General features: G+C 50.3%; 1 protein-coding gene and 1 pseudogene across 1 annotated transcript; both read right to left on the reverse strand.

Annotated features, from left to right (window-relative positions):
• Positions 1 to 3,536: 3,536 nt before the first annotated feature.
• Positions 3,537 to 24,156, reverse strand: LOC144102205 (protein argonaute-2-like). Its single transcript, XM_077635517.1, has 4 exons — positions 24,027 to 24,156; positions 13,610 to 14,163; positions 6,190 to 8,223; positions 3,537 to 3,854 (listed from the first exon to the last, which is right to left on the reverse strand). Exons 1-4 carry the CDS (start codon positions 24,154 to 24,156, stop codon positions 3,537 to 3,539), a joined length of 3,036 nt encoding a protein of 1,011 aa, XP_077491643.1.
• Positions 16,175 to 16,317, reverse strand: LOC144102818 (U2 spliceosomal RNA; annotated as a pseudogene).
• Positions 24,157 to 25,143: the final 987 nt, after the last annotated feature.

Below are 25,143 nucleotides of genomic sequence, written 5' to 3' on the forward strand. Positions count from 1 at the left end.
TGGCCACTGAACCAGCGCGGCGACCACCATAGAGAATGTATACTTATGCATGCACTCGATATATTTTCTGTTTATGCATCTGGACGAGTGCGTGTTAAAGAACCCCAGGTGGTGGAAATTTATCTAGGGCTCTCCACTGAGCGTGCTTGCTCAAAGTGCTGCATCAACTAGCTGAAACAGCCGTTCAGGCTGCGAGTAGCTGCGACACTTCGGCATCAGGATCAACACCGAACCGACGCAGCTCACGCGCACAGTGCTCGACCCTCCATCTCCAGTGTATGGTAACGTCATGAGGAAGCCGCACGTAGGCGCGTGGGAACTCTAGGGCCAGCGTTTCCACAAGGCAGCTACGACGACCCGCTGGAGGGTTCTCAGCCTGAGCCGGTTTGCGCACAAGGACAACTACATCAAGATGCTGATCCGCACCGTCCAGGACCTGGGCATGCGCATCCAGCAGCCGCTTGCGGTCAGCTCGGCCGACCCGCACAGTCGGATAAGTATCGACACGCTGACATTTTAGCGAACATGGCGCGTTTTTCCTTTTGCCTGGCGCATGATCGTATTAGCTCCATAGCGCCAACATACCAGAATTTACCATATTATATATAACTTTCATATCCAATTATTTCAGTTCGAATAACCGCCAAGCCGGATAATGGAACGGCAGCCAGGATTTGGCTCGTGAAAGTTCCAACTTGCAGCAACTAGCAGCGTTTTAGTGCGAACCTCAGCAGCACCACCAATCGGCCCAAATATTGGAAATATATTGGCAAATTTTTATCACCAGAGTGAAACGAGTCATTCCCAAAATTGGCCCGTTTGCCTGCGCTGCTTGGGAAGTGACTAGTTCACGGTGTCTAATCGGCTGACCGAGTTTGCGCGGAGATTGACTTAGAGTGTCAACCTTGGCCCATGAAGAAATAAGATGTAAGTATTAACGGAACTGGGCGTTGAACCGGCGGCGGGCGAACAATCAGCTTCGCTGGCCACTGCACGAGAGCACTGTGCTATCGCCACAACCGATCACGCCTTGTGTCAAAAAGCCACACACACTCGTGCTGTCCATTGCACATTGTCGTGTATATCAACTTCCATCTGCTGCACGATCAGATCAGATCAGCTTAACCTCGATCAGAGCTTAACCTGAGTCCAATATCCCAGCAAAGTGAAACCATGAGCCAACTAGGAAAAACACATGCTTTCGGGCGTCTACTCGGTTTAACTACGTTTTAAAACCCTATGACATTTTTAGCATGTGTTGTAGTAGAACAGACTGGCTTCGGCCAACGCTCGCCAATGCAACCGCCAGTGACTGCAAAAAAGGAAACCTCATGCAACGGCCACCTTTTTTTGGCCAATATTTTTTATTGCAACTTAGTTCCAGGGCACACAAACAGCAATGTTTGACACCCGCACTCTTCGAACAGCCCATGAAACAACAAAAACAAGAAAATCCTTCTCCTTGCGAGCCTGCAAGAAAACAAAAGTTAGAATTAGTGGCGGCTTGACAGACTTATGCCTACATGAAAATTGTTCCGGCGAATTTCAATCAAAGGCAGTCCGAGCGTCTAACAACGAAGACCACCGATTCGTAATTGCTTATAACAGGCTCGCGGACCTACAACTCAAAATAAACTGATCATGTATTTCTTTCAAGAAAATAAAACCCTTATTTCATTGTTTCCGATTGTTTGCATTCGCTTTCGATCGCAAAGAAATAAAACGCATTAAAAAAATTGCTGTAGGGCATTCGTGAAGCGGCGCCCTTTAACATCCATCCCATGCATACCGCTTCACCTGCGCGTTGAACACACGACACTGCGACGCCAAGAGGGACGAGAGAAGATGTCCACTTCGTGTCACGTATATCTTGTCCTCTACGTGTTGCGCACATGTCCAACATTCTTGGACCAAAAAAATGAAATTTGGGAAACTGTAAGATTCTGGTATTGAAATATTCAAGGTCCATTCTTCCGATATCTGGAAGAACCTTCCTTTTATACTGTTCCCATCGCTCGCATCGAGCAGTTAAGGCTGTAATAGAAAATCAATGAGGAACGCTTTGGACTGTAGCAAAAACGTTAATAGCAAAAAATGCAAGCCTGCAGGAGGGAGGTTGCGGATATATTGATCATTGTAGTAGAATCTTACAATATATGAGGAACACTGCGCTCATAATACCCTCCCTATACCCTATGTAACACCCTCCCTGCAAATGCCTTTAAACGCTTTCCCGTTGGAAGAGGCTTTCTCCAGAACTGTTTGGTATGACGTCAGTGGTACGCCCCCAGGCTCACCGTAACCGGAATGCAGGGGCAGCGGAGAACCTCCTCCATTACACGAAGTACATGGAGGCCTGCAGTTCCTGCAGCACCTTGACGGCCTCCACGTATTGGGCAGTGGTCAACACGGCGTCCCCGCCGCCCTCAGACGACTGGCTGACCGCGCCGGACGTCTCCAGCTTGCTGGCGATGTGGTGTTTTGCGCGGAAGGCGGCCAGGTGCGCGTAGTACACAGGGGCCGGGATGCTCACGCTCCTTGCACACCGGGAGTATGTGTGGCACAGGTAGAAGCTGAGCTTCTGCAGGTCGTCCGCGCTGAACTTGGAGTCATCCCACACGATATAGTAGTGGGCCGGCCGGCTGGTGCCCTGCGGGTGAGCCGAGAAGTACATTTATACACTTGCGAGAATTCCGAGTGCCGTGTCGGGTTGAGTCGCGTCGTATCGTGGTGTGTGGTGGTGCGGTGTGGTCTTGCTTGTGGTACGATGTGATGTGGCGTGGTGTGTGCGGTTTAAATACGCTTATTTTACTAGCACACATTACGTGGGAAGGAGAGTGTTTAAACGCAATATACAAAAACCGGCAGTGCCTATGAGCACAGCACGCGCTCGCCCTGCTTCTAATGCTGCATGCACAACATGTTTCTGGCTTTATTTGGCCTTAAATGCCCTCGAGCCAATAAATACCGTGAATAACTATTATTTCCTGGTTGGCTGTCATCAGTGCATTGGTCAGTCATCGTCATCTATGTCGCTGTCCCGACTTCGGGACAGCTTAAAAAACGAGGCATACAAGCCGACGCGACTATTTAAAAAAATCAATTTTTTGGCCGTTTTTTGAGACTTCAAAGCCGCGTGCCGTTTTAACGTACGAGCAACCAGGCCCAGCCGAACATCAAGCGCTTCTCTTTTCACCTAACCTTATGCATTCATTGTTTCAGTAGACGCCACTCCCAAAATAAACGCTAATGACCACATCCACGTGAGAGCATCATTCCGCGCTGGCCCTAGAGGTCCCCCTTGCGCAACTTCCGATACCGCTTCCTCAAGGACGAACGATGACGTCACAGTCACTCACTGCGCTCCTGGTGGCCTCAACGTGACGTGGAAAGCTTCCGTCACGGTCTTCCGTGCAGGCGATCTCGGAGGCCATGCTTCCGTTTTCTCAAGATGCGGAAGGCCTCTACCGCAGGCGCTCCTGGTATTTGTAGCGCACTAACAACGCGACGCGACTGTGGCGACGCCGGCGCCCGGACTATTTCCTCCGTAAATTCATAAACGACAACACCGCAGACCATTTGTTCCCGCTCACAATAGCCACAAGAGCGGAGAAGCGGTCGCCCACCTGGATGCCGAAGTGGCTGCAGAGGAAGAAGTCGAAGTCCAGCGGGTGCGTGACCACCGAGTCTACGGTCGTGCCTGGTGGGACGTTGCGACACTTGCCCACGCCGTCGCGGTCGTTGGCGGGCATGAACCTCGTGTGATGCCGCTTCTGGACCACGATGAACGTCAGTGGTGGCTCGTAGGTCTCGGTGGGACACATTTCCGCACACGCCAGCCGGATGGCGCTCACCTGAGAGATTCGAGAGCGGAAACAAAGAAAAACTTGGTCAGGGATTAAAGGCCATTCGACGAATCACGATACATACTTGGTACAGAATGCAAACAAAACACTTTGGGCCTTCACGAACTATGCTGTCCTATCTTACACAATTGCAGTTTGAGAAAAACTGTACGGCGAAGAACAGCGTTTTTTTTAGGAATGCGGTTATCGGTAGTACTCTGGTTAAAGGAGCAGTTTCAGCTACCGTTCAGTTCAACGGAAGTGCAGCTTTTCCAACTGACGCTGAAATGAATAACAGTCGGTTGCAGTTACTCGGCACACTCCGCTAAATTGAGTTCACGGGGTTCACATTCTGGATCACGTGATCGGTTTATACATAGCTCTAAAAATTGATTCCCTACTTAACTTCACTCAACCAAAATTTCCGTGCAAGGTTGGCTTTTGAGTATGCCGCTAGTGAACAACCACACAGAGCCAAGAAAATTCAGTAGAGGAACGTCCGGCTGCGCTGCTCAGCCGTTGTTTTCCTGGTACCACTTCGCGGCATTTTTTTTCTGGATACGACTAAAGAATGAAGCCGCTTTTCCCCGCAAAAGAAACCCCTTCCAGTCAATGGCGCCAGCTGGTTTTCACGAACCTGCAAGGTGGACAATGCAGCGAGCGTGGTGACAATGACAATAGTCTTTCATGTGAGGGGGGAGACTAACCCCTTCTTTTTGCCACTTCCTACATGGTTACCTTAGGAGGCTCATGAGAAATGGTCTACGCCGTTGGCTGCAATAGAGTCCTTTCAGGGGGAAAAGCCGCCTGGTTCTTAGTGAGACTTATATTATCCAGGATAGCAAGATGTGGCAGCCGGAAATGCCGCCCACTCGGCCAAAGCAGTGGGTCAGTAGACTGGTCTAACTACAACCCTTACTGAGCTGAGATCTCAACAGCAGGTGGCGCTGCCTTTTATTACCCGTGCCACACGCGCACTAGAAATAACCGCAGATGTTTGTAGCCTTAAGTTTGCCTATGCCATTATTTTCGGAGCTGGCAGTACACGTCCAGGTTTAATGACATTATTATTGACAGATATATTTACATTACAGATTCGCCACTATAACAGAGGAGATTACAATCAAATAAATGACGAACTTCAAGTGTTTTCTGATAATATCCTGGCGCCATCTTTTCAAGACAGGTCAGTAGAAGATAACCGCAGGTTCAATTTAGAGACAAGATCGCAGAAATAGTAGCCAAACATGCCCCGCTTACCACGCTATCACATCATAAATCTAACCCTTGCTTTACAAGAAAGCATCAACGAATGAGAAATAGAAAAAAACGGTTGATGTACTTTTACTATATGATTTTTTTATTTCTAAGCTATGTTGTACAAATTTCAGTATTTGACCCCCCCACCCCTCACACACACACAATGCCTCTCCTGAGGACTGTAAGGTATCTGTAAATGAATAAATAAATAAATAAATAAATAAATAAATAAATAAATTCACGGTGATGATAACGCCTTCAAGGGAGTAAAAAATCACCTGAAAATAAACAGTGTCAATGAGCCAGTATCTCAGAATGTCATTCAAATATAATATAAAAATAAATTTGTAGAAAATGCCACTGTTCTTGCTTGACAATTTGCCAAAGTAGAACTCGCGTGCCAGCTAGCTCACAGGCTAACAGTACTTCGGAATTGCTGGTAAAAATGGTGCTCTTTATGAATAAACCATTATCCACAGGATAGTAACTTCTCACAAAAAAAGTTGCATATCTTTCTGCATGCGGAATGGGGATAAGAGTATACACTGCTCGGGCGAATGAGTTGTGGCGAACTCAGTAGGTCGCAAACGGCAGTTAGTATGTCTAATGCCATTCAATACGAGTACGTGACACTGTTCCGATGGCGTTAAAACTTGATCACTAAGTAATTAATGACATTAAACATGACCTTGTGGCACTGGTATAGCACCTCTAACTGTCGTTCAGTTCAACGGACGGTCAACTGCACAGCCGTTAATATCGCCCGAGCGTAAAAGGGGTGAGACACGGAGCGGGCACGCACAAAACCCAACCACAAGCCTCAGTCTTGGATGTTTACCACCTTTTGAAGAGAAACGATCAAGCTGACGTCAACTAACACCGAGAAGACGTCTCCAGAAATGAATGTCCTGAAATTATAGCGCTGTGGAGATCTATTCGGTGCCGTTACGTATATGCACAGAGAGTCCGCTTGTCATAACACAAAAGGTTATCCAATGACGCTAGCGGCATTGAATGCGGTATAGCTGTCTTAACAAGATGAGCGTTTAGTGGGCACAGTATTGTAGTAGGCGCAGTTGCTTACCTCATGGTTACGGACTTCCAAGAACTGCCCCTCGCTCACTCCGTCTCTGTAGAAGACGATCCGCTGGGGCTTGTACCTGGTGGTGCGGTAGAAAACCATTAGCAATTCCTTGATCATGTCCTTCAGGTCCTTGATGATTTCCACACGTGCCTTAGCCTTGGAGTCTTCAATCTGTACCCGAATGGTGGCGTGAAACTTGGACGGTACAGGGTCTAGGCTTCCGACGCACGCGGCGATGGATGGCCTGATCTTGTCTCCAGGCGATGGGTGCGACACGTCTGCTCCGATGACGATCACGGGACAATGTAATAGCGTTGGCTTCTCCTGCATCAGGAGACTATTGTTGATGCCGCCCATCTTGGCGTTGATCTTTTGGCACAGGTTTTGGATGAGCGCTGCATTACACTTTTGGATCACGTTGTTGTCCAAGATGCATTGTGTGCGCAGGGAGAGCTCAGTCTCTGCCACCTGCTTGATCTCAGCGTAGTTTGTGGCTTTTGTTATCACAGCCACAACCATCTCCAACTGCGGGTACTGCTGGCGCTGCTCCGTGAGAACGGTCCGCATGGGCTGGCGGTTTGTGTCGAACGTGATAACCGCAAGCGGCTGCGCAATGCGCATGCCCAGTTCTTGGCCGATGCGGATCAGCATCTTGATGAAGTTGTCCAGGCAGTCTTTGTGCGCGAAGCGGCTCACGTTGAGAACAATCCACTGTGTCATGGACATCGCCTTGTGGAAACGCTGCCCTCGGAGATCCCACGTACCGTCGCGTGGCTTGCACATGGTGTTGTTCTCAAAAACCAGAGTTGGCGGGTCGAGCACTCTGCCCACAACCTGAGTGGGTTCGGAGTTGATCTTGACGCCGAACTCTCGCAGGTACTTCTCCGAGGTGCTGACCATGTCGCGCACAGACTGACGAATCTCCAGGAAGCGTTTGGCTGGGGGCTTGGCCGTGCGCTTGATCATCTCGGCGGTCTGACTCTCATCGAGTTTCTTCCGACAGTGCTGGCCTTCGGCCAGCTCACACACCTCCAGAGGAATGTAGACCGGATGCGTCGGGCTGCCACTCTGCACGCAAGGGAAGTTCGGGTACGGCAAGCGCCTGTAGCGGCTCTGGAAGTAGTCGGCGACGGAGATCTGACTACCTTCTGATTCAAAATAGATGTCCTTGGCAGCTTCCCTCGTGATCTTGACCACTTTGTACTTGCGCGGGTACGGAAGGTGCGTCACTTTTACGCGGAGTCCTTTGAGCTCCCTATTCAGCCGCACGTACTGGTTGTCGCGCAATGACCGTAAGTCCGCGGGTGTCAACGCACGCCGGCTGTCGCTGAAAAACCTGCACATGAAGTCTACCAGTGGAAGCGACTCGTAGAATGCTGTTGCTGACATGTCGACGTTAAGCATGGGCTTCCATTGGGCGGGTCGAACACTCGTGTAGTAGCCAAACCACACCTCCCGGCCTCCTCCGAGGTCATTGTACTCGTTGGGTCCCGGCGGTCTGAAGAACGAGCGTCCAACCGGCGCAAGGTTGATCGAGGGGCTGTGCCTCAAGACGATGTCGATGGCCTGGAGGACTTCCTGGGGCACAGTTTGTACGCGCTTTTGGAAGACGCCATGCAGGGCATCCAGGTTCACGGTGGCTGCATACTGGATCTTGATGGTAAACTTCTGGCTTCTCTGGTCTTCTTCGAGGTCGACTGTGAATGTCCGCTCGCGGAAGTTGAGCTGACGGCGCGTGTACAGGTTCTTGCGGCCATCGAAAGCCGGGATGCAGTTGGCCAGGTCTTGCCGGTACTTCTTCACAAGGAGCTCGATGACTATCCTGTTGATCTTTGTACTGAGGCATCGGTACTTTTTCTGCTCAGGAACCTTGGTCTCCTGGGCAGTCTCCGATGAGATGTCGACGTCGTAGTGGTAGACGCTGCCGGTCGGTATCTCAATGCTGAAGTGGTTGGCAAGAAGTTGTATGGTCCGGCCCAGCTGGCCGTGGGCGGGCCGCCGCGGGAAGTGAGAGGGCAGGGTTCGCTCGAGCTCCTGCGCCGTGATTGGTGGTAATTAGAGCAGGGCATGAAGAAGTAAGTATGCACGCACTGTTTCGTGTGTTGAGCGTCACACATGTTTGGCCGAATGGTCTTCGATCTACACTACAGTGCAGGACCGGTTCCGGTGAGTCTTAACGGGGAAAGCCTCCTGCACCCCGTGTGTTGTAGCGAGCCTATTAAAGGACGGCGCTTGAACATTAATATCCTCCCCTGAGAATGTTTTAAATGTTTCGTGCAAGCGAAGTTATCTGCAGTCAATATCTAAATTTCAGCGTCTTCTAGCCTTTCTATCTCCTTTCATCACTCTTTTCATGCTCACAGGTCGGCGCTCTTTCAGCCAGCCCTACCCACTCGGCCCCACCGCCGGCTGCAGACGCGTTCGGGAATTTTCCCGGTAATGGGGGGGGGGGGCTTCCTGAACCGCCGAAACGACACTTATTATTGGCAGCGGCCACAATAGCTGCCATACTTCTGAATCTAACCGACAGACACATCTGAACAAAAATACGCAGGAGCGCGAGGCGGAGAAATGCACGGGCGTGAAAAAGTCGCTGTAAGGAGCTCGCCAACCTTCGCTCGGGATTGTGGGCTCTGCGCTCAATGTAGGAATATATGGTTCAGGTGTTTATGACGAAAGCTCGTAGTACTTGAGCGAGGTTATGTACACGGTTGGTCAAAAGTTCCGGGGCCACAGGGCTTGCTTCTTTCATCGGTGTATCGCGGCATTTAAGGTGCGATTAAAGCTATCAAGGTTCGCAGAGTATATAATGATACCTCTTCCGCCCTCTACGGATATTTTGAGTCTTTGGGTGTGTCATGTCTGCCTGAATATACAGCTCAAAAGCAGACCCTATGGCCTGGGAACTTTTGACCTACCCTGTACTTTCCTCGGAAGGTATTTCAAAGCCTTGTTCTATCTTGAGCACATGTGACAGGGACGATCGGGTCGATTGCAAAATCAAGGAAACGGACTGCGTGGTTGTGGTGTACATCAAAAGCGAGACAGTACATACTAGTTCTTTCTGTGCCTTTATTCATTTATTCAGGGAACCCTGCCCATGATAGCGCAAGAGCTCAAGTATTTCTTCCAAGGTTTCTGAACCACTCAAAGGGCAACTGTGGGCGAGTTTGAATGTTTTAGACGTGGTATTGTGTTCCTATTCGCATAACATTTCTTGGGAGTCAATTCTCTGTGCCTTTAAAAGCGTTTTTCAAAATCCTGAGTAGAAGCCCTTTAAACCAGCAAAAGCAAAGAACGCCGAAACTAAAACTGGGTTTCTCCCAAAGAATGACGTCAAGGTAGAAGCTTGTCGTCATGCATACATTACTGTAACAAAAACTTTCGGCGCGTTGACTGACTAAACTGGAGACTGTAAGCGACAGACCACTGTTTGTGTGAAATGACCAAAAACAAAGGTCTTCATTTTCTTCTTCTTGCGCAAACTCCAAGCAAATATCGAAGGGCATGCAGCTGGTGACGTCACACGTGCAAGGTCGCCCTCAGAAATCGTCCCGATTGGGGCGACAAAATTGGAAAAATTTAATTATTCGTGCTGAAACAAACCGACGCCCGGCGGCGAAGCTCGGCACAAGGAATTACCGTGGAAATTGCGGCATTCGTGGAGGCCAACAAAAGACGCCGCAGCTGGCCATTAACAGCGAAAGATGAACAACATTCACACGAAGTTTTCTGTGAATTGAGAATGTGCAGGCGCGTAATTTATAAAAATCAACAGGTGCAGCCCAAGGAAACATCAGTTCGCCAGAGTGGATGTTTGGGCTCAACGGTGCACCATTTCACTTCGAGTAAAAGAGCATTTAACGAGTGACTAAAAAAGACAATGCACTCACCGCGGTGGCTCGGTGGTTAGAGTGCTCGGTCACTGAACCGGCGTTCCCAGGTCCGAAACCGACCGCTGCGGCTGCGTTTCGATGGAGCCGAAACGCTAAGGCGCCCGTGTGCTGTTCGATGTCAGTGGACTTTAATGATTCCCAGGTGGTCGAAATCATTCCGGAGCCCCCCACTACGGCACTTCTTTCTTTCCGCTTTCACTCCCCGCCCCTTTGTCCTTTCCTTACGGCGCTGTACGGGTGTACGCCGATATGAGAGACAGGTACTGCGCCAATTTCTTCCGCCCCCCCCCCCAGAAAATTTAATGTGGATTTGCCCAATAATATTAATAATTAATCGGTTTTTGAGAAAAGGAAATGGCGCCGTATCTGTTTCATATACCGTTGGGCACCTTGACCGCACCGTAAGGGAAGGGGAAAAGGAGGGAGTGAAAGAAGAAAAAAAGTAAGAAGTGCCGTAGTGGAGGGCTCCGGAATAATTTCGACAACTTGGGGATCTTTAACGTGCACTGACGTCGCACAGCACACGGGTGCCTTAGCGTTTACCCGCCGCGGTGGCTCAGTGGTTAGAGCGCTCGGCTACTGATCCGGAGTTCCCGGGTTCGAACCCGACCGCGGCGGCTGCGTTTTTATGGAGGAAAAACGCGAAGGCGCCCGTGTGCTGTGCGACGTCAGTGCACGTTAAAGATCGCCAGGTGGCCGAAATTATTCCGGAGCCCACCGCTACGGCACTTCCCTCTAACTTTCTTCTTTCACTCCCTCCTATGTCCCTTCCGTTACTGTGCGGTTCAGGTGTTCAACGATATATGAGACTGATACTGCGCATTTCCTTTCGCCCAAAATTATTATTATTACTTAGCGTTTTTCCTCCATAAAAACGCCGCCGCCGCGGACCGGTTCGCACCCTGGAACTCCGGATCAGTAGCCGAGCGACCTAACCACTGAGCCACCGCAGTGGGTCAGAATTCCGGCATAAAACAAAACTTTTAATACAGCCAAGGTTTAAGCCTAGAATCGTTTGATATCAAAAATGAAAATTTTCATCCGCGTGATGAGTTTTGGGATCTTGTAATCATGGAAATATTTATTATGAATTCACACGTACTGAGCCACATAAAAAAAATCCGGTTCGGCGCATTCTATTGCAGTGTATTGTTTTGAGTTATACGGCGTATAAGCAGCTAAGGCTATCATCTTTAACGTGCACTGACTTCGCACAGCACACGGGCGCGTTAGTGTTTAGCCTCCATAAAAACGCAGTCGCCGCGGTCGGGTTCGAACCCGGGAACTCCGGATCAGTAGCAGAGCGCCCTTACCACTTAGCCGCCGCGGCGGGTTGGATTAGCTCCGCTATTCCAGGATATACAAAGCGAAAAGCGAGATTGAGATCTCCACTGACCCATGGAGCCGTTAGCCCGCGTTTCCTTTCGTGAAAATGAACGGTCTTTGGTAAGTTGTCAACGCCAATGACCTCTATGAACGCCGCCGGCTCACTTGTTTTATTTGGTTTTTGAGGAAAGGAAATGACACAGTAACCATCTCACTGTGGTGGACACCCGTACCGCGCCGTGAAGGAAGGGATAAAGGAGGGAGGGAAAGAGGAAACTAAATTTAAAGTTGGATTTTGAGGAAATGTGCTGCGGTGCACAGCGGCGGAACACCTGTGGCTTGGTGCTACTAGTGGCGCATGGACAGTGGTAAGCAGGGACCGAGAGAGAGAGAGAGAAATGCACCCTGTGACGTCACTGCTCCTCGTGCATGCGCAGCACGGCTCTCCAGGAATCACGCGAAACTGCTCAACCTGCGGCCAGTAAAGCTTCCACTATAAAAAGAATTTCACACGTTGGCAACACAACACTCGGCCACGGGTGCGTAAGTACTGGCCCCAAAGGCTAAACTTGACGAAGCACCAATTCTTCGAGCCACCCTTTATCCAGGCGACGACTGAGGCCCTGAACCTCACAGAAGAAACTGTGAACATTGAAAATTGATTTTCGGGAAAAGGAAATGGCGCTGTATCTTTCTCACATATCGGCGGACACCTGAAACGCGCGGTAAGGGAAGGGAAAAAGGCGATAGTGAAAGAGGAAAGGAAGAAATAAATGCCCTAGTGGAGGGCTCCGGAATAATTTTGACCACCTGGGGATCTTTAACATACACTGACATCGCACAGCACGCGGGCGCCTCAGCGCTTCGCCTCCATCGAAACGCAGCTGCCGCGGTCAGGTTAATAATAATAATAATTGGTTTTTGGGGAAAGGAAATGGTGCAGTATCTGTCTCATATGTCGTTGGACACCTGAACCGCGCCGTGAGGGAAGGGATAAAGGAGGGAGTGAAAGAAGAAAGGAAGAATAGGTGCCGTAGTGGAGGGCTCCGGAATAATTTCGACCACCTGGGGATCTTCAACGTGCACTGACATCGCACAGCACACGGGCGCCTTGGCGTTTTTTCTCCATAAAAACTCAGCCGCCGTGGTCGGGTTCGAACCCGGGAACTCCGGATCAGTAGTCGAGCGCCCTAACCACTGAGCCACCGCGGCGGGGCCGGTCAGGTTCCAACCACTCATCTAAATACGGTCGTTACGTCACAAACTTTCCTTTTAAATTTCGCCCACTCGCCTTGTCTATCTCATTGTTGACCAAGGAACCCATTGCGGTTCCCAAACGTTGTTCTCTATCTTGACTTTCTCAGCGGCTAAATCTGATGTTTCACTTCCAGAGCGCCCTATACGTCAATCACTAACACGATGCTTGCTACCCACAGAACTTTTTGTTAGTTAAAGCTAAGCCCTGCATAGTCGGCTGCAATTCGAGAAAGAAGCGACGGATGCCCTACCAAGGAAGCCTTGCAGCCAACGGCGTCGGCCGATTCTCCGGACGCCGCTCTCAATCTGATTAAACGGTGGTTCATCTCCTTTCATATGCCACTCCCTGAGATGTCACGCAGGTCCAAGAGGATTGACTAACCATGCAGTCATGAGAACCAGTCGACGCCTTTGGCTGCAGGGCCTCTTTCAAGAGGCATATGCTGATTCGTTCTTGAGTTGTATTATACTGGGGTTTGGTTCTCGTACCGTGTGTGCAAGTCGATGTTTTGGAAAGGTGATGTTTCCTCTTGCCTTGAAACTAACAGTTAAAGCCCTTTGTAACGAAGCGGTTTATAACGAAACAACTGATATAACGAACAAATTATGATTGCACGTGGAAGCTCAGCCAACAGGGGCTATAATGAAGCTACGCTTACAAAGAAGTTATCGCCGGAAACTTTCAACTTCGTGGTAAAGAGGTTCAACCGTTTTAAAAAGGTCCAACTGTATATGGACCGCTGGCATAACAAGCTGCACAGCATGGTTTATAACGAAATAATGGATATAACGAAGGAATTACGATTCCCCTTGGAAGCTCGGTCAACACTGCATATAACGAAGTAACAGCCGCGAACGAACTTTCTACTTTGTTATAACGAGGTTAAACGAGCTACATGCCATGGCCCAAGTTGATGCCCTTTTCGGAAAACAGTACGCACCTTGATCCTGACATCGTCGCCTGGAGTGGCCTGGTCTCCAGCTTCGGGGGTCCGCTCTGTTACCGCAACGGGCGGCGTACATGGTGGCGACGGTGGTAGGGCAACTGCCGCCGGCTGACTGCGACTCACGGCGGCTGCTGCGGATGCAGGCCGCGGGCTGCTGGCCGCTACCTTGGCGTCACCTGCGGCGGCGGCGGCCCCGTAGCTGGGACGGTAGGCGCTGGGCTGAGCGGTGGGCTGAGCGGTGGGCTGAGCGGTGGGCTGTGCGGTGGGCTGAGCTCTGGGCTGCGCGGTGGGCTGAGCTCTGGGCTCCGCTGCAGGGGTCGGGCCGCGGCTGACGGCGCGCGGCTGCGGGCTGGGCGCAGCGCCGTGCTGTAGTGCTTGCGCGAACGAAACCCGCGACGGACCAGCGGGCGACGGAGCAGGAGCGGTGGCACCGGCGGGCGACGGAGCAGGAGCGGTGGCACCGGCGGGCGACGGAGCAGGAGCGGTGGCACCGGCGGGCGACGGAGCAGGAGCAGTGGCTTGATTGTCACCGCTGGCCGAAGGCACCGCTGCGAGCCGAAAATGCCCGTTTAACGTAGCGTTGATAAATCTGCTGCGTTTGCGATCATAGCGATCGTTACGACACGCATATATACACAGCCGAAAGCTGAAGACTGGACAGCCGTCGCCGGAGCTCCGTTGGTAGAGCACCGGACGCTAAATTCAGAGTTAGTGGGTTTCGGATACCAACGGCGGCATGTGGTTGTTTTCCGTCTCCTTTATAATCAATTATCTTTAAAAAGTTTTTTTTTCCATGGGGGTTTAACGTCGCAAAGAGAGAGACAGAGAAAGACGGAAAGGCAGGGAGGTTAACTAGGCAACACCCGGTATGCTACCCTACACGTGGGAAGTGTAACGGAGGGAGAGACAAAAGGAAGAGAATAAAGGGATATGATAACTTTTCCACGTGTCCGTCGGCCGTTACTTGCAGGGTACACAGGGCACACACTGATTGTTCACAATCTTGCACTCAGTCCTGAGTCCTTCAAGCACTTTAAAGGTGCCTTCAAAGCTGTCCTCTGCGATGAAGGCGTACTCCAAGGACCCAGACTCTTTAACAAGTTTTTGCCGTATTAAGCCCCCACGGATGAACGCCACATATTATTAAAAAAACATCCCCTATGCTTCTTGGTTCGGTCACTGTTGGCATCTGTCATGTATGTCATAACGAGCACCACTTGTCCCTTCCCTTGTCTGCTCAACAGTAAAAGACAGATGGTATAGAGTACCTAGTCGAGGGTTTGACGGTATGCCGTCTGGTCAGGTCAGCAGAATGAATCTTCGGTTTACTGACCATGTGAATGTGGTCAGCTGACTTCAGCTAACATATCTGACATGGTCAGTGACCGAAAATTCAGTATACTGTGGACGAGAGCATACGTCGCAATAGCCGTCCCAACTAAGACGCTGTGCAAGCCGACAATGGCATGCTCCGTGACTACACACGACTAAACACGCAGCGCCCCCAAACAGCGTCGTATACCCTTTGCACGGAAGAACTGAGTGCGAGGACCTAGTTGTCGCACAGGGTGTTAATTTTCACACAAATGTGATCAGCCCTCCCCCCACAGCAACGAAGAAGGAACAAATGTCCCGCCGCGCATTCAATATATTTGCGACACACGCGCACGCTTTCCTTCTAGTTGTATACTTGAGAACAAAAAAAAACAATTTTAAATTTAACTTCGCTAACCCTGGAATTCAGCGAAAACAAGGACGCTTGCTAAGCACCTGAGGCTCATCCACGGCAGCGCGTGCATGGACAGCCGTTCTACAGTACGTACCCACACGACCACGTGGCTTAGACGTAGTATCTCATGGTCTTACACCCCCATCAAATGTATTTAGGGTCAAAGGTGAACCCAAATGTCACCTAATGTCAAAGGTCAAAGATCAAAGGTCAGCGAAAGGTCATGGGTCAAGGGCAGAGGTCAAAAGTTCCACGCCATAACTGTACCACGTACGGTCATACATGGCTAACGTAGTTGGGCTGAAGGTCATTGGAGGCCATTCTCCGGCCTATGCGACGACTGTTTTACCAAACGTGGTGAAGCTTTTCGCTTCGTGTTCAACTGCAGTGACTTCTTTAGTTTCCCTACTTTTAAAGGGAAGCCCGTTCCTGCGTTCCGCGTCGTAGTCGGTGTAACATATGCTACTTGACAGGTGGCGTGTTACTCAGTGTGACAGGTGACGTGTTGGCAGGTAGCAGCAGAGCGAAGCGCCACCTGACACGGCGAGAGGAATGGCCAGCCGGAAGGCGGCTGCTACGGGACGATGCCGGAGGGTCGCTAGCAACGCAACAGGAACCTGCCAAGCGGTATCAAGCGGCTTGCGAAGAGCTGCGCTCAAATTCCGATTTACCGTCTGTTGTAATGGGTCGTCTGTCTGTCTGTTACTGCCAGGAAGAAGGAAAGTGCACAGGCCTGCTCACTGGCTCAAGCCGAGCCACAATCGCTACCACGTGCAGATAGTAGGAGAGTTGAAAGATGGGACAGAAAGACAGGATAGTAAAGACGCGCTAAAGACAAGGCCGATCCCAGAGGTAGTGCAATACCGGGCCAACCGGTGGCGGGAAAGAAGCATCCTTCAAACTCCCCGCCACATTTCCAAAAATAAGTCCAACTTGGACCCGTAAGAGATACTCCACGGGTCCGGACAACTATAATGGGGCATCAATTTTTTTTTCATTTATATATCAGGCGTAAAGCATGCACCTTTCGTACCGCGGATAACGCTTGCTGTCACGGAGAATGTCAACACATGCTGGTTGTGGGAAACGTTTCCCCAAATCCCTGCCTTTCCTCGAAATCGACGGAGTCCAGAACATCGTCAACGCCAATTGCAGTGATCACAATGAACGCGGCGGTGGCGGCTGAATGACGTCATAGCTGTCACGTGGTTTCTCCTCGGTTCAAGGTAAAACTCTCCTATACGGCGAAGCAGCTACGCAAGGTAGTAGTAAAGCATTCCCTTCACAGGAAGGGGACGATTAGATGGCTGCCCGGCCCTATTGAGCTGCGATGTAGGGGCTGCCGCACATGTGGCGAGGGCTGCTTGCCACCAGGGGTACCTGTTGCTAAACCGTCGTCATCGCTTCAGATGAGGCGGCTGTTGCGAGTCCTTTCTGCCAATCTTTTCTCTCAAATATCGTTTAACTCTCCAAATGTCTGCCCGTAGCAGCGATTATCCTCACGTGGCAGTGATTACCTGCACGTGGTAGCTACTGTGGATCAGCTTGAGCCGGTGGGCGGGTCCGGGAACTTTTCTTTCTTCCCTAAGTCTCAACAACAACAACAAAACCCTGCCACTCATCGCACCACACAGCGGGACGCCAAGCTGTTAAGCCGGCTTGATTTCATCCGGCAGCCCCATAGAGTGCGCACTCTTACCTAGAAACAAGAGACACGCAGTCGCGATAAACAGCGACCACAATCCAGGGAAAGACAGACCTTTGCTGAAAATTGAAAATTGGTTTTTGAGGAAAAAAAAAAGACGCAGTAACCGTCTCGCATATCGCGGTGCACACCTGAAGCACGCCGTAAGGGAAGGGATAGAAGGACTGGGTGCAGAAAGGAAAAAAAAGAGGTGCTGTAGTGGAGGGCTCCGGAATAATCGTACATAATAATATCGTACAGCACACGGGAACCTTTGCGTTTCGCCTCTATCGAAACGCTGCCGCCGAGGTCGGGTTCGAAACCGGGTACTCCGGATCAGTAGCCGAGCGCCCTAATCACTGAGCCACCGCGGTGGGTAATCCGGATAGCCCAAGCAAAAAATGCAGTGGAAACAGATTAATGACGCTCAAACGCGATACCCGAAAGACGCGGGCTCGATCCCGGCCGCGGCGGTCGAATATCGATGGAGGCGAAATTCAAGAGGCCCGTGTTCTGTGCGATGTCAGGGCATGTTAAGAACCCCAACGTAGCCGAAATTTCCGGCGCCCTTCACTACGGCGGCTCTCATAGCCTAAGTTGCTTTGGGACGTTAAACCCAAATAAACCATAAAGAAATCGTAAATGCCTTAGGGGATTAGGGTCCGGAGCTACGGAGGTGTTGCTATGCACCAAGAACGGACTAAAACGAGACGGCAGCGCTCGGAAACGTGCCGTGGATCAAGGCACTGATCAAGCGGAAGAGCGTTCCACAGCACCTGCTCCGTGTCAGGTCAGCAGCATGGCCGGAACACACAGGCGCACGGGCGACGCGTGCAGAAGCGCGTGCTCGAGGAGCGGCGAGACGCACAGTGCGCGTGCGCAAGGCGAACGTTCGACAAGGCATTCTCGGCAGGAACGCGCCGCCGGTCACAAATGCGCGGCTTGGCTGGACCCCCTTTTATTAGTTCTATCAAAAAAAAAAAACGACGTGATGCGAAGCGACGCGATCCTTTGTATTGGGTTATGCGCTTCGGTCAGGTATTTCACGTAATCTGTTAGCACTGACGTTGGTAGCATCCCTGGATGTTAGTAATTTTGTTCACTGCGAACACATTCTGTCGTAGAGCAATGCTACGGCTAGGTCATATTTTCCCTAGACTGCAGCATCAATGCAAAACGTTGGTGGTCTTAACAAGAGATACTAATATTAATTATTTCGAAAGAGTGCATTGTCCACAACGCAGGTTTTAGCTTGAGCAAGCTGAAGGCTTTGCCATTTCACTAAGCATGCGCGCTTTGTTCGAACAAAGCAAGGCTCTTCACAGCCCGAGGGCAACGCGCCCATTACCGGCGTTGCATATGGCGACACTGTAAGAACCACGAGGACCGGAGATGCGCAAAGGGCCGCGCGAACCCGAAGCTATTGCGACGTACGCAATCCAAACGCTACTTCACATACAAGCGGAAACGCTATTGATTTCTGTCGCCACGGCGCACAAAGCCGTTTCGAGCAATCGCGGCGGGGGAAGCGGCCAGAGTGAAGAGGTTCCAAAAATATCAAAAATTTTCACTGCAACGCGCTGCTCAATCGCTATATTCGCTCAGTCGCTTGCACGTGAACCAACCTTAACGCGATATAAAGGCTCTCGAGGTCGCTTCGGCTCAACCAAACCAGGCATTTTTTTTTTCTCTCAAGTCACGGTCACTCACGCTCAAAAATGACGGTGCATGATAGCGAAAACAAACGGGTAACGAAGCTCGTGAATTTCATTCAACCTTCTCGCAAAAATTGAATACTTTAGAACACAATCATCCTAGCCAACGAGGTTAGGCCTAAAGCGACCACCATGTGACGCCAGATGAACAAAGAGATCGAGCGCCCAAACGACAGCGGCGGAGGCCACAGAACGGAAAGGAAATTCGCTACGCACCTGGAGGTCCACCAGCTGAGTCGTTTTTCTTCTTGTCTTTGCGCTTTCCTTTCCCCATTTAGATAGCAGGCCACAAACACAAATGACAGTCACCGGAACGGACGTCTTGACTGCCTGCCGAGAAGCTGGAGAAAGGCAAAAAGGCTGCGTTGTTACTCTTTTATAGTGACGTTTTCCGCTCCGTGATTCGCTCATATGCTTCGCCACGAGCTGCACGTGTTCCGCCGTCATTGGCTACGCTTGGAGACGTCATGCGCGTGCCGGCGCTTCAGCCTCCAAGAACGCATAAAGAAAAAAAAACTATGGAACCAAAGAAAATCGTCGTACGATACCGCGTTACTACAGCTCCTTATGGCAACGCAAAGTCCCGGCGCGTCTCGAACACGCGCGCTGTGGAACTCGAAGACAACAAGTGGAGGGGGACTCCGCTTCAAAACCCAAGTAGCCCTAGAAGCTGCTTTGCCGAGAGGGTCTAGTTCGGAAAATACATAGGCGCATACCAAGGTCACGGGCGTACAAAGTGAGAAAATGTTACGACCGCTGTTAGCATTCATTTCCCATTTTGTGCAAGTCCGTGGTTTCAGCTCAGAGATCCACATGACTGAGCCACCAGAAAGCGGCGAATAAAGAACTGTAGCGATTTGTCAACATTTCTGGCTTTTACCTATGTCTCTATGTATTTGTTAATGCATCCGTTTAATTCATTTTATTTCCACGTGCTAGCGTGATTAGGCGTTAGGTGCCTTAGCCAGAGGACGTGGGAACACGCCTGACAGCGACGGCGCCGTTTCGATGTATACGCGAAATTATTTAATGAACCCTGTGTGTTCGAAGTTACTGCAGTACCCCCCTATACGACGGCCACGTTTGACGTCAACCTGCGTTTAATGCTGGCTATCAAATTCAGGCAAAGCGCCGAGTAGAATGGCAATGCAGTCGCCACGTTTCACTTGATGAGCGCGAACGTCAAGTGTAGTTTAAATGTTTAGCTTAAAGGCTTGTCGTTACCTAGTGTTCGGGAAAGAGGCCACGCTGAGTCGAACACTGCTGCCTACCACAGCCACGCCAGCTTCAAGGAAGCGCCACGTGACAAAGTTTAGCCGCCGCGTTGGCCCAGTGGTTGCGGCGCTCGGCTGCTGACCCGACAGACGCGGGTTTGGTCCCGGTCGCGGCAATCGAATTTCAATGGAGGCGAAATTCTAGATGCCCGTGTACTGTGCGATGTCAGAGCACGCTAAATAACCGCAGGTGGTCGAATTTTCCGGAGCCCTTCACTGCGGCGTCTCTCATTGTCTGAGTTGTTTTGGGACGTTGAACCCCTCAAACCAAACCAAACAACGTTTTCTTCCTTTTTGTGATGTTAGGAACGCTAGATGATCATGGAACTCCGTTACTGCAGCGTTGTGCTGCCGCCACACTCTTCATGAGCGCTTCTGATCGAATGTCGTGTAGTTCGCAAAGCGCTGAGACCTGATGCTGCAGCGCTGGGCTACGAAAAATTGGTTTTGAAGAAAGGAAACGGCGATGTAATTGTCTCGCTTCTCGGTGGAACAATCCGCTGTCAAACCAGCGCCCGTTCGAAAATAGAAGCGGTGGTACCACCGTAGCGTTTTGCTACATTAAGGTGGTGGTTGCACCTTTATTGCCACCGAATGGAATTGATTAGTTGGGACTGGTGCGAGGCAGTGCGGCCTCCAGTCGGGGGCGGCCTCTTGAGCTCGCGTGATGATGGCCAGCTGTGTTGTTTTCTTGAACTGGCCCAGAGCTTGTCCCATTCCTTCGCCGAGAGAGGTGGCAAGAATGTCATCGAAGAGGGTGGGCTATCGCATTCGGGCAGTGAGCGCGCCTTCCGACCCGAATTTCACGAGGGACGGATTGATCTCATTTCATGACATCACCCATCAGTTTAGACTGGAGAGGCGTGCTTATGCCCCTCCCCACAAATTGTTAACAAAAGCGCAGGAAGTTACCTGACGCCGACTGCAAACACGCTCCCTTCTGAATCCGACAGTGCTTCCCCTCAAGGACCCCCGGCCGGCACGACCCAAACTGCCATAAATATGGTGCAAGGGCCACATACGACCACATTCTGTGAAACTGCGCAAATGATCCGCTTCAGGCGGAGTTGTTACCATTTCCTTTCCCCCAAAAACCAATTATTATTATTATTACAGCTCCCTTCTCCCGAGCGGTGGGACGCCGCGCTGGTGAGGTCGGATCCCAAGATTCAAGTATGGACATTCCAGCAAGCTAATGAAGTCGCCGCTAGCCATGGGCTAGCGGCCATTTAGTATGTCTCCTGCAATCTGTTCTCGGCGCAATAAATGTTTTACAATCCAATCCATGAAAATTGAAAATTGGCTGTTCGGGAAAGGAAATGGTGCAGTATGTCTCAAATCTCGGCGGAAACCTGAACCGCGCCGTAAGAAAAGGGATAAAGGAGGGACTGCGAAAAGAAAGCAGGAAGGAAATGCAGTAGTGGAGGGTTCCGGATTTATTTTGACCTCCAGGGGACCTTTATATATTACAATTGGTTTTTTGGGGAAGGAAATGGCGCAGTATCTGTCTCGTATATCGTTGGAAACCTGAACCGCGCTCTAAGGGACGGGATAAAAAAGGGAGTGAAATAAGAAAGGAAGAAATAGGTGCCGTAGTGGAGGGCTCAGGAATAATTTTGATCACCTGGGGATCTTTAACGTGCACTGACATCGCACAGCACACGCGCGCCTTAGCGTGTTTTCTCCATAAAAACGCAGCCGCCGCGGTTGGGTTCGAACCCGGTAACTCCGGATCAGTAGCCGAGCGCTCTAACCACTGAGCCACCGCGGTGGGTGGACCTTTAACGAGCACTGAAATTTCACAGCACATGGGCGTTACCTCGTGTTCGGGAAAGAGGCGCCGCTGGGTCCAACAATGCTGCCTACCACAGCAACGCCAGCTTCAAAGAAACGCCACGCGACAACGTTCTCTTTATTTTTTACTGTTAGGACCAATATATTATGGTTTAATACCGTTGCCGCAGCGTTGATTTATTGCTTTCATTTTGACGTTAGGAACGCTACATAAGGGTGGAACTCCAATGGCGCTGCATTGGGCTGCCGCAACACCCTTCCAGACCGCTTCTGTTCGATGCCGTGTAGTTCTGACACCCTATGCCGCTACGATAAATTTTTTGAAAAAAGGAAACGGTCCCCCTATCCTTCCTTCCTCTCCCCTCACCTCTTTCATTTCATTTCTCAATTCTGTGTGCTATCTTTTCTTTCCGCCGCCCCAGCTCAGGTGCTTCAGTATCGATGGCAGATGCAGGGGCTAGCAAAGATCTTTTCCTTCCTTTTTACTATTATTTTAATGAAAAACCACTACCACTAGAAAGGAAACGGCGAAGTAATCGTTCGAACCCGACCGCGGCGGCTGCGTTTTTATGGAGGAAAAAGGCTAAGGCGCCCGTGTGCTGTGCGATGTCAGTCCACGTTAAAGATCCCCAGGTGGTCGAAATTATTCCGCAGCCCTCCACTACGGCCCCTCCTTCTTCATTTCTTCTTTCAATCCCTCCCTTGTCCCTTCCATAACGGCGTGTTTCAGGTGTCCAACGATATATGAGACAGATACTGTGCCATTTCCTTTCCCCAAAAACCAATTATTATTATAAGTAATCGTTTTTATGGAGGAAAAACGCTTAGGCGCCTGTGTGCTGTGCGATGTCAGTGCACGTTAAAAATCGCCAGGTGGTCGAAATTATTCCGGAGCCCTCCACTAAGGCACCTCTTTCTTCCTTTCTTCTACAATGACGCCAAAGAAAGAGCGGCGGCTGCTTTGAACTACATGACTTCACTGCTTTCCCTTCCTTTCTTGTTACAGCGAGAGCTCTATCTATGAAGTACCCCGATGCCGACCATTATGCCTGCTCATTGACACGTGATCATCCGCTGCACATGCCTCGCGCTACTTTTGTCGTCTCTGAGTAGGGCCTGCGTTCACCCGTGATCATATGACAACGCTTTGATCTTATTCGCGACAGTGCTCAAACTCTGACTTCATCAAAAGGGGTCTCAAGTGATTCGAGCGCAGGTGGAGAGCTAAATAAAGAGGGAGAGAGAAAAAGAGCCTGGCGGCCTGTTTTATACATCGTTTTTTACAAAGGTGAGAAATCAGCTTCAAAGGTCGTTGTTTGCTTAGTCCATCCCCATCGAAAAATCTCGCATATATGTGTCATATGTGTCTAGCCCATACGTGATTATGGAACATGTGTAATACGTGCCCACATATGCGATACGTGCCTATATGTCATACGTGTCATAGCTGGAAATCTGTTGGGAAAGAGAAACGCTGGGCTGGAATTGAAAAGATGGAAATCATGAACTAGCTGCCATGCAATATAGGAAACTAAAAAATGCAAAAAATGTACTGGGCAAAAAATAAATATATCGTGATGAACGTGACTCGTACCACCACCCTTCACATACGTATCGCACTACCCTAACCACTACTTCACCACGACTTTTTTCTTTCTTTATTAATCCACTAATCCACGACTGCCACTTTGAACTGTTGTGTTATTTTTGTATGAAAAAACTCACGCTGTCCTCTCCATTACTTTGCAGCCGGTGTGTAAGACGTGAGGAGTAGAGGTTATTTGCCTCTTTTAAAGAATGAAACTAGAGAAGTGGTCTTCCACTGATACTGTAAATCTTGATGTGCACTGCGATAAGCATTGAAACAGGTTTTTCTCACCGGAGAAGTATTTTTTCCTACACCCGGAGTTCTGCTAAAGAAATACCCCTGTTATTCGTTGCGTAGCTTTACAGCGGTTCAACAAAGCAGAGAATGCCTTATCTACCGCCAACTAATCGTGTATTCAACTGCATTGAAAACGCCGAACCAGAGACAGCTTGGGTAACCAGTGTTCAGAGCAAGATAGAGGGCACAAACAGAGAAACAAGGAGAATATTGTGTGAAATAGGCCAGGCAAATTTTTTGTCTTTGACATGCTCTGGCTCGGATTTGTTTCCTTTTGGTCGCTACATTTCCGCGCGTTTCACGAAGCACACGTGGCTGTATGCGAGGCACTCATGAACGACAATGTTTCCAGGATGTAGATGTAGTCTGATGCCTGATACGATGCACATCGTAGCTCCTGTCTGCGCGCGAGTGCCGCGTACGTGTGTTCACTCGAGACATACGTGTCCACCCCGGGCATTCGCAACGCGTACGAATTGGTATTGAGTTCATATATGTTCATACGAGGCACATAACTTTATAAATATAACCCTATGTTGCCCATATGAATTCATACGAGACACATATGAAAGAAACCACATGGGATTTTTCGATAGGGAAGTGGCCCAATCATTTGCACTTTTCCTTGGTCCGGTACTTGTGCTGCCCTAAGCAATATGGTAGAGGGGGACGGGGGTGTCAGTAAGGAGAGTGTGCCGTCTAAACTCTTGGCTGAGTATTAAATTGATGGCGCCAATCATCTTGTCGGGTATAACTAGTTTGGTCTAAGGGAGATATGGATGGCACGGTACTGTATGTGTTATCTCTTGAAGCTGCAGCTGGGCTAAGAGGGACGCCATAGCGGCGGGATTCAGATTAATTTCGACCACCTGAAGATATTTGGCATGTTCTTACGTCGGACAGCACACCGGAGATCTTTCATTTCGCCTTACTGCGGCTATCGAAATGCGGCCGAGAGGGGATCCCGCAACCTTGAGTACAGCAGCAGAACGCTCCAACCACACCCGCACCTTGACGGGTCAATCGTCGTATAAAGTGACCACTGCTTTAGCATTAGACTTCGATGACGTCACACCGTGCCAGCTGCGCCTCTGATTTCTTTGAGCGCAGCTGCGACACGCCTCTTTATTCATGTGGAATTACAGACCACTAACAGACGGAGAGCCTATGCCAAGCCTGGTCTACAGCTTGCGGACACACATCGTTCTAAACATTAGAGAGTTGTAGCGTAGCGTGATGCGCTTCAGCGGGGCTCCACTGCGTACGCGCTGATTGGTCGTGATTCGGCAGGCGCGCACGCAGCTGACAGACACGTGGCGCCATCTGGCGCCCTCAGGGCGTTCTGCGCACGCGCAGTGGAGCCTGACGGAAGACGATCACGGTAGCTGTTTGCGGATTGCGCTTTCGATTTCCTGCCGGGAATGACCGCGTGGTCTTCAAGCGTCAC

The sequence above is a fragment of the Amblyomma americanum genome, chromosome 8 (genome assembly GCF_052857255.1).
Source record: "Amblyomma americanum isolate KBUSLIRL-KWMA chromosome 8, ASM5285725v1, whole genome shotgun sequence".
Classification (NCBI taxonomy): Eukaryota; Metazoa; Arthropoda; class Arachnida; order Ixodida; family Ixodidae; genus Amblyomma; species Amblyomma americanum.

Excerpts from the sequence above, each read along its gene's own strand:
- LOC144102205 (XM_077635517.1), bottom strand. The coding sequence starts at position 24,156 with ATGCCCGGGGTGGACACGTATGTCTCGAGTGAACACACGTACGCGGCA. Across the intron at positions 14,164-24,026 it reads GGAAACATTGTCGTTCATGA|CGGTGCCTTCGGCCAGCGGT; the intron begins GTGCCTCGCATA and ends TTCGGCTCGCAG. Across the intron at positions 3,855-6,189 it reads TGGAAGTCCGTAACCATGAG|GTGAGCGCCATCCGGCTGGC; the intron begins GTAAGCAACTGC and ends CGAATCTCTCAG.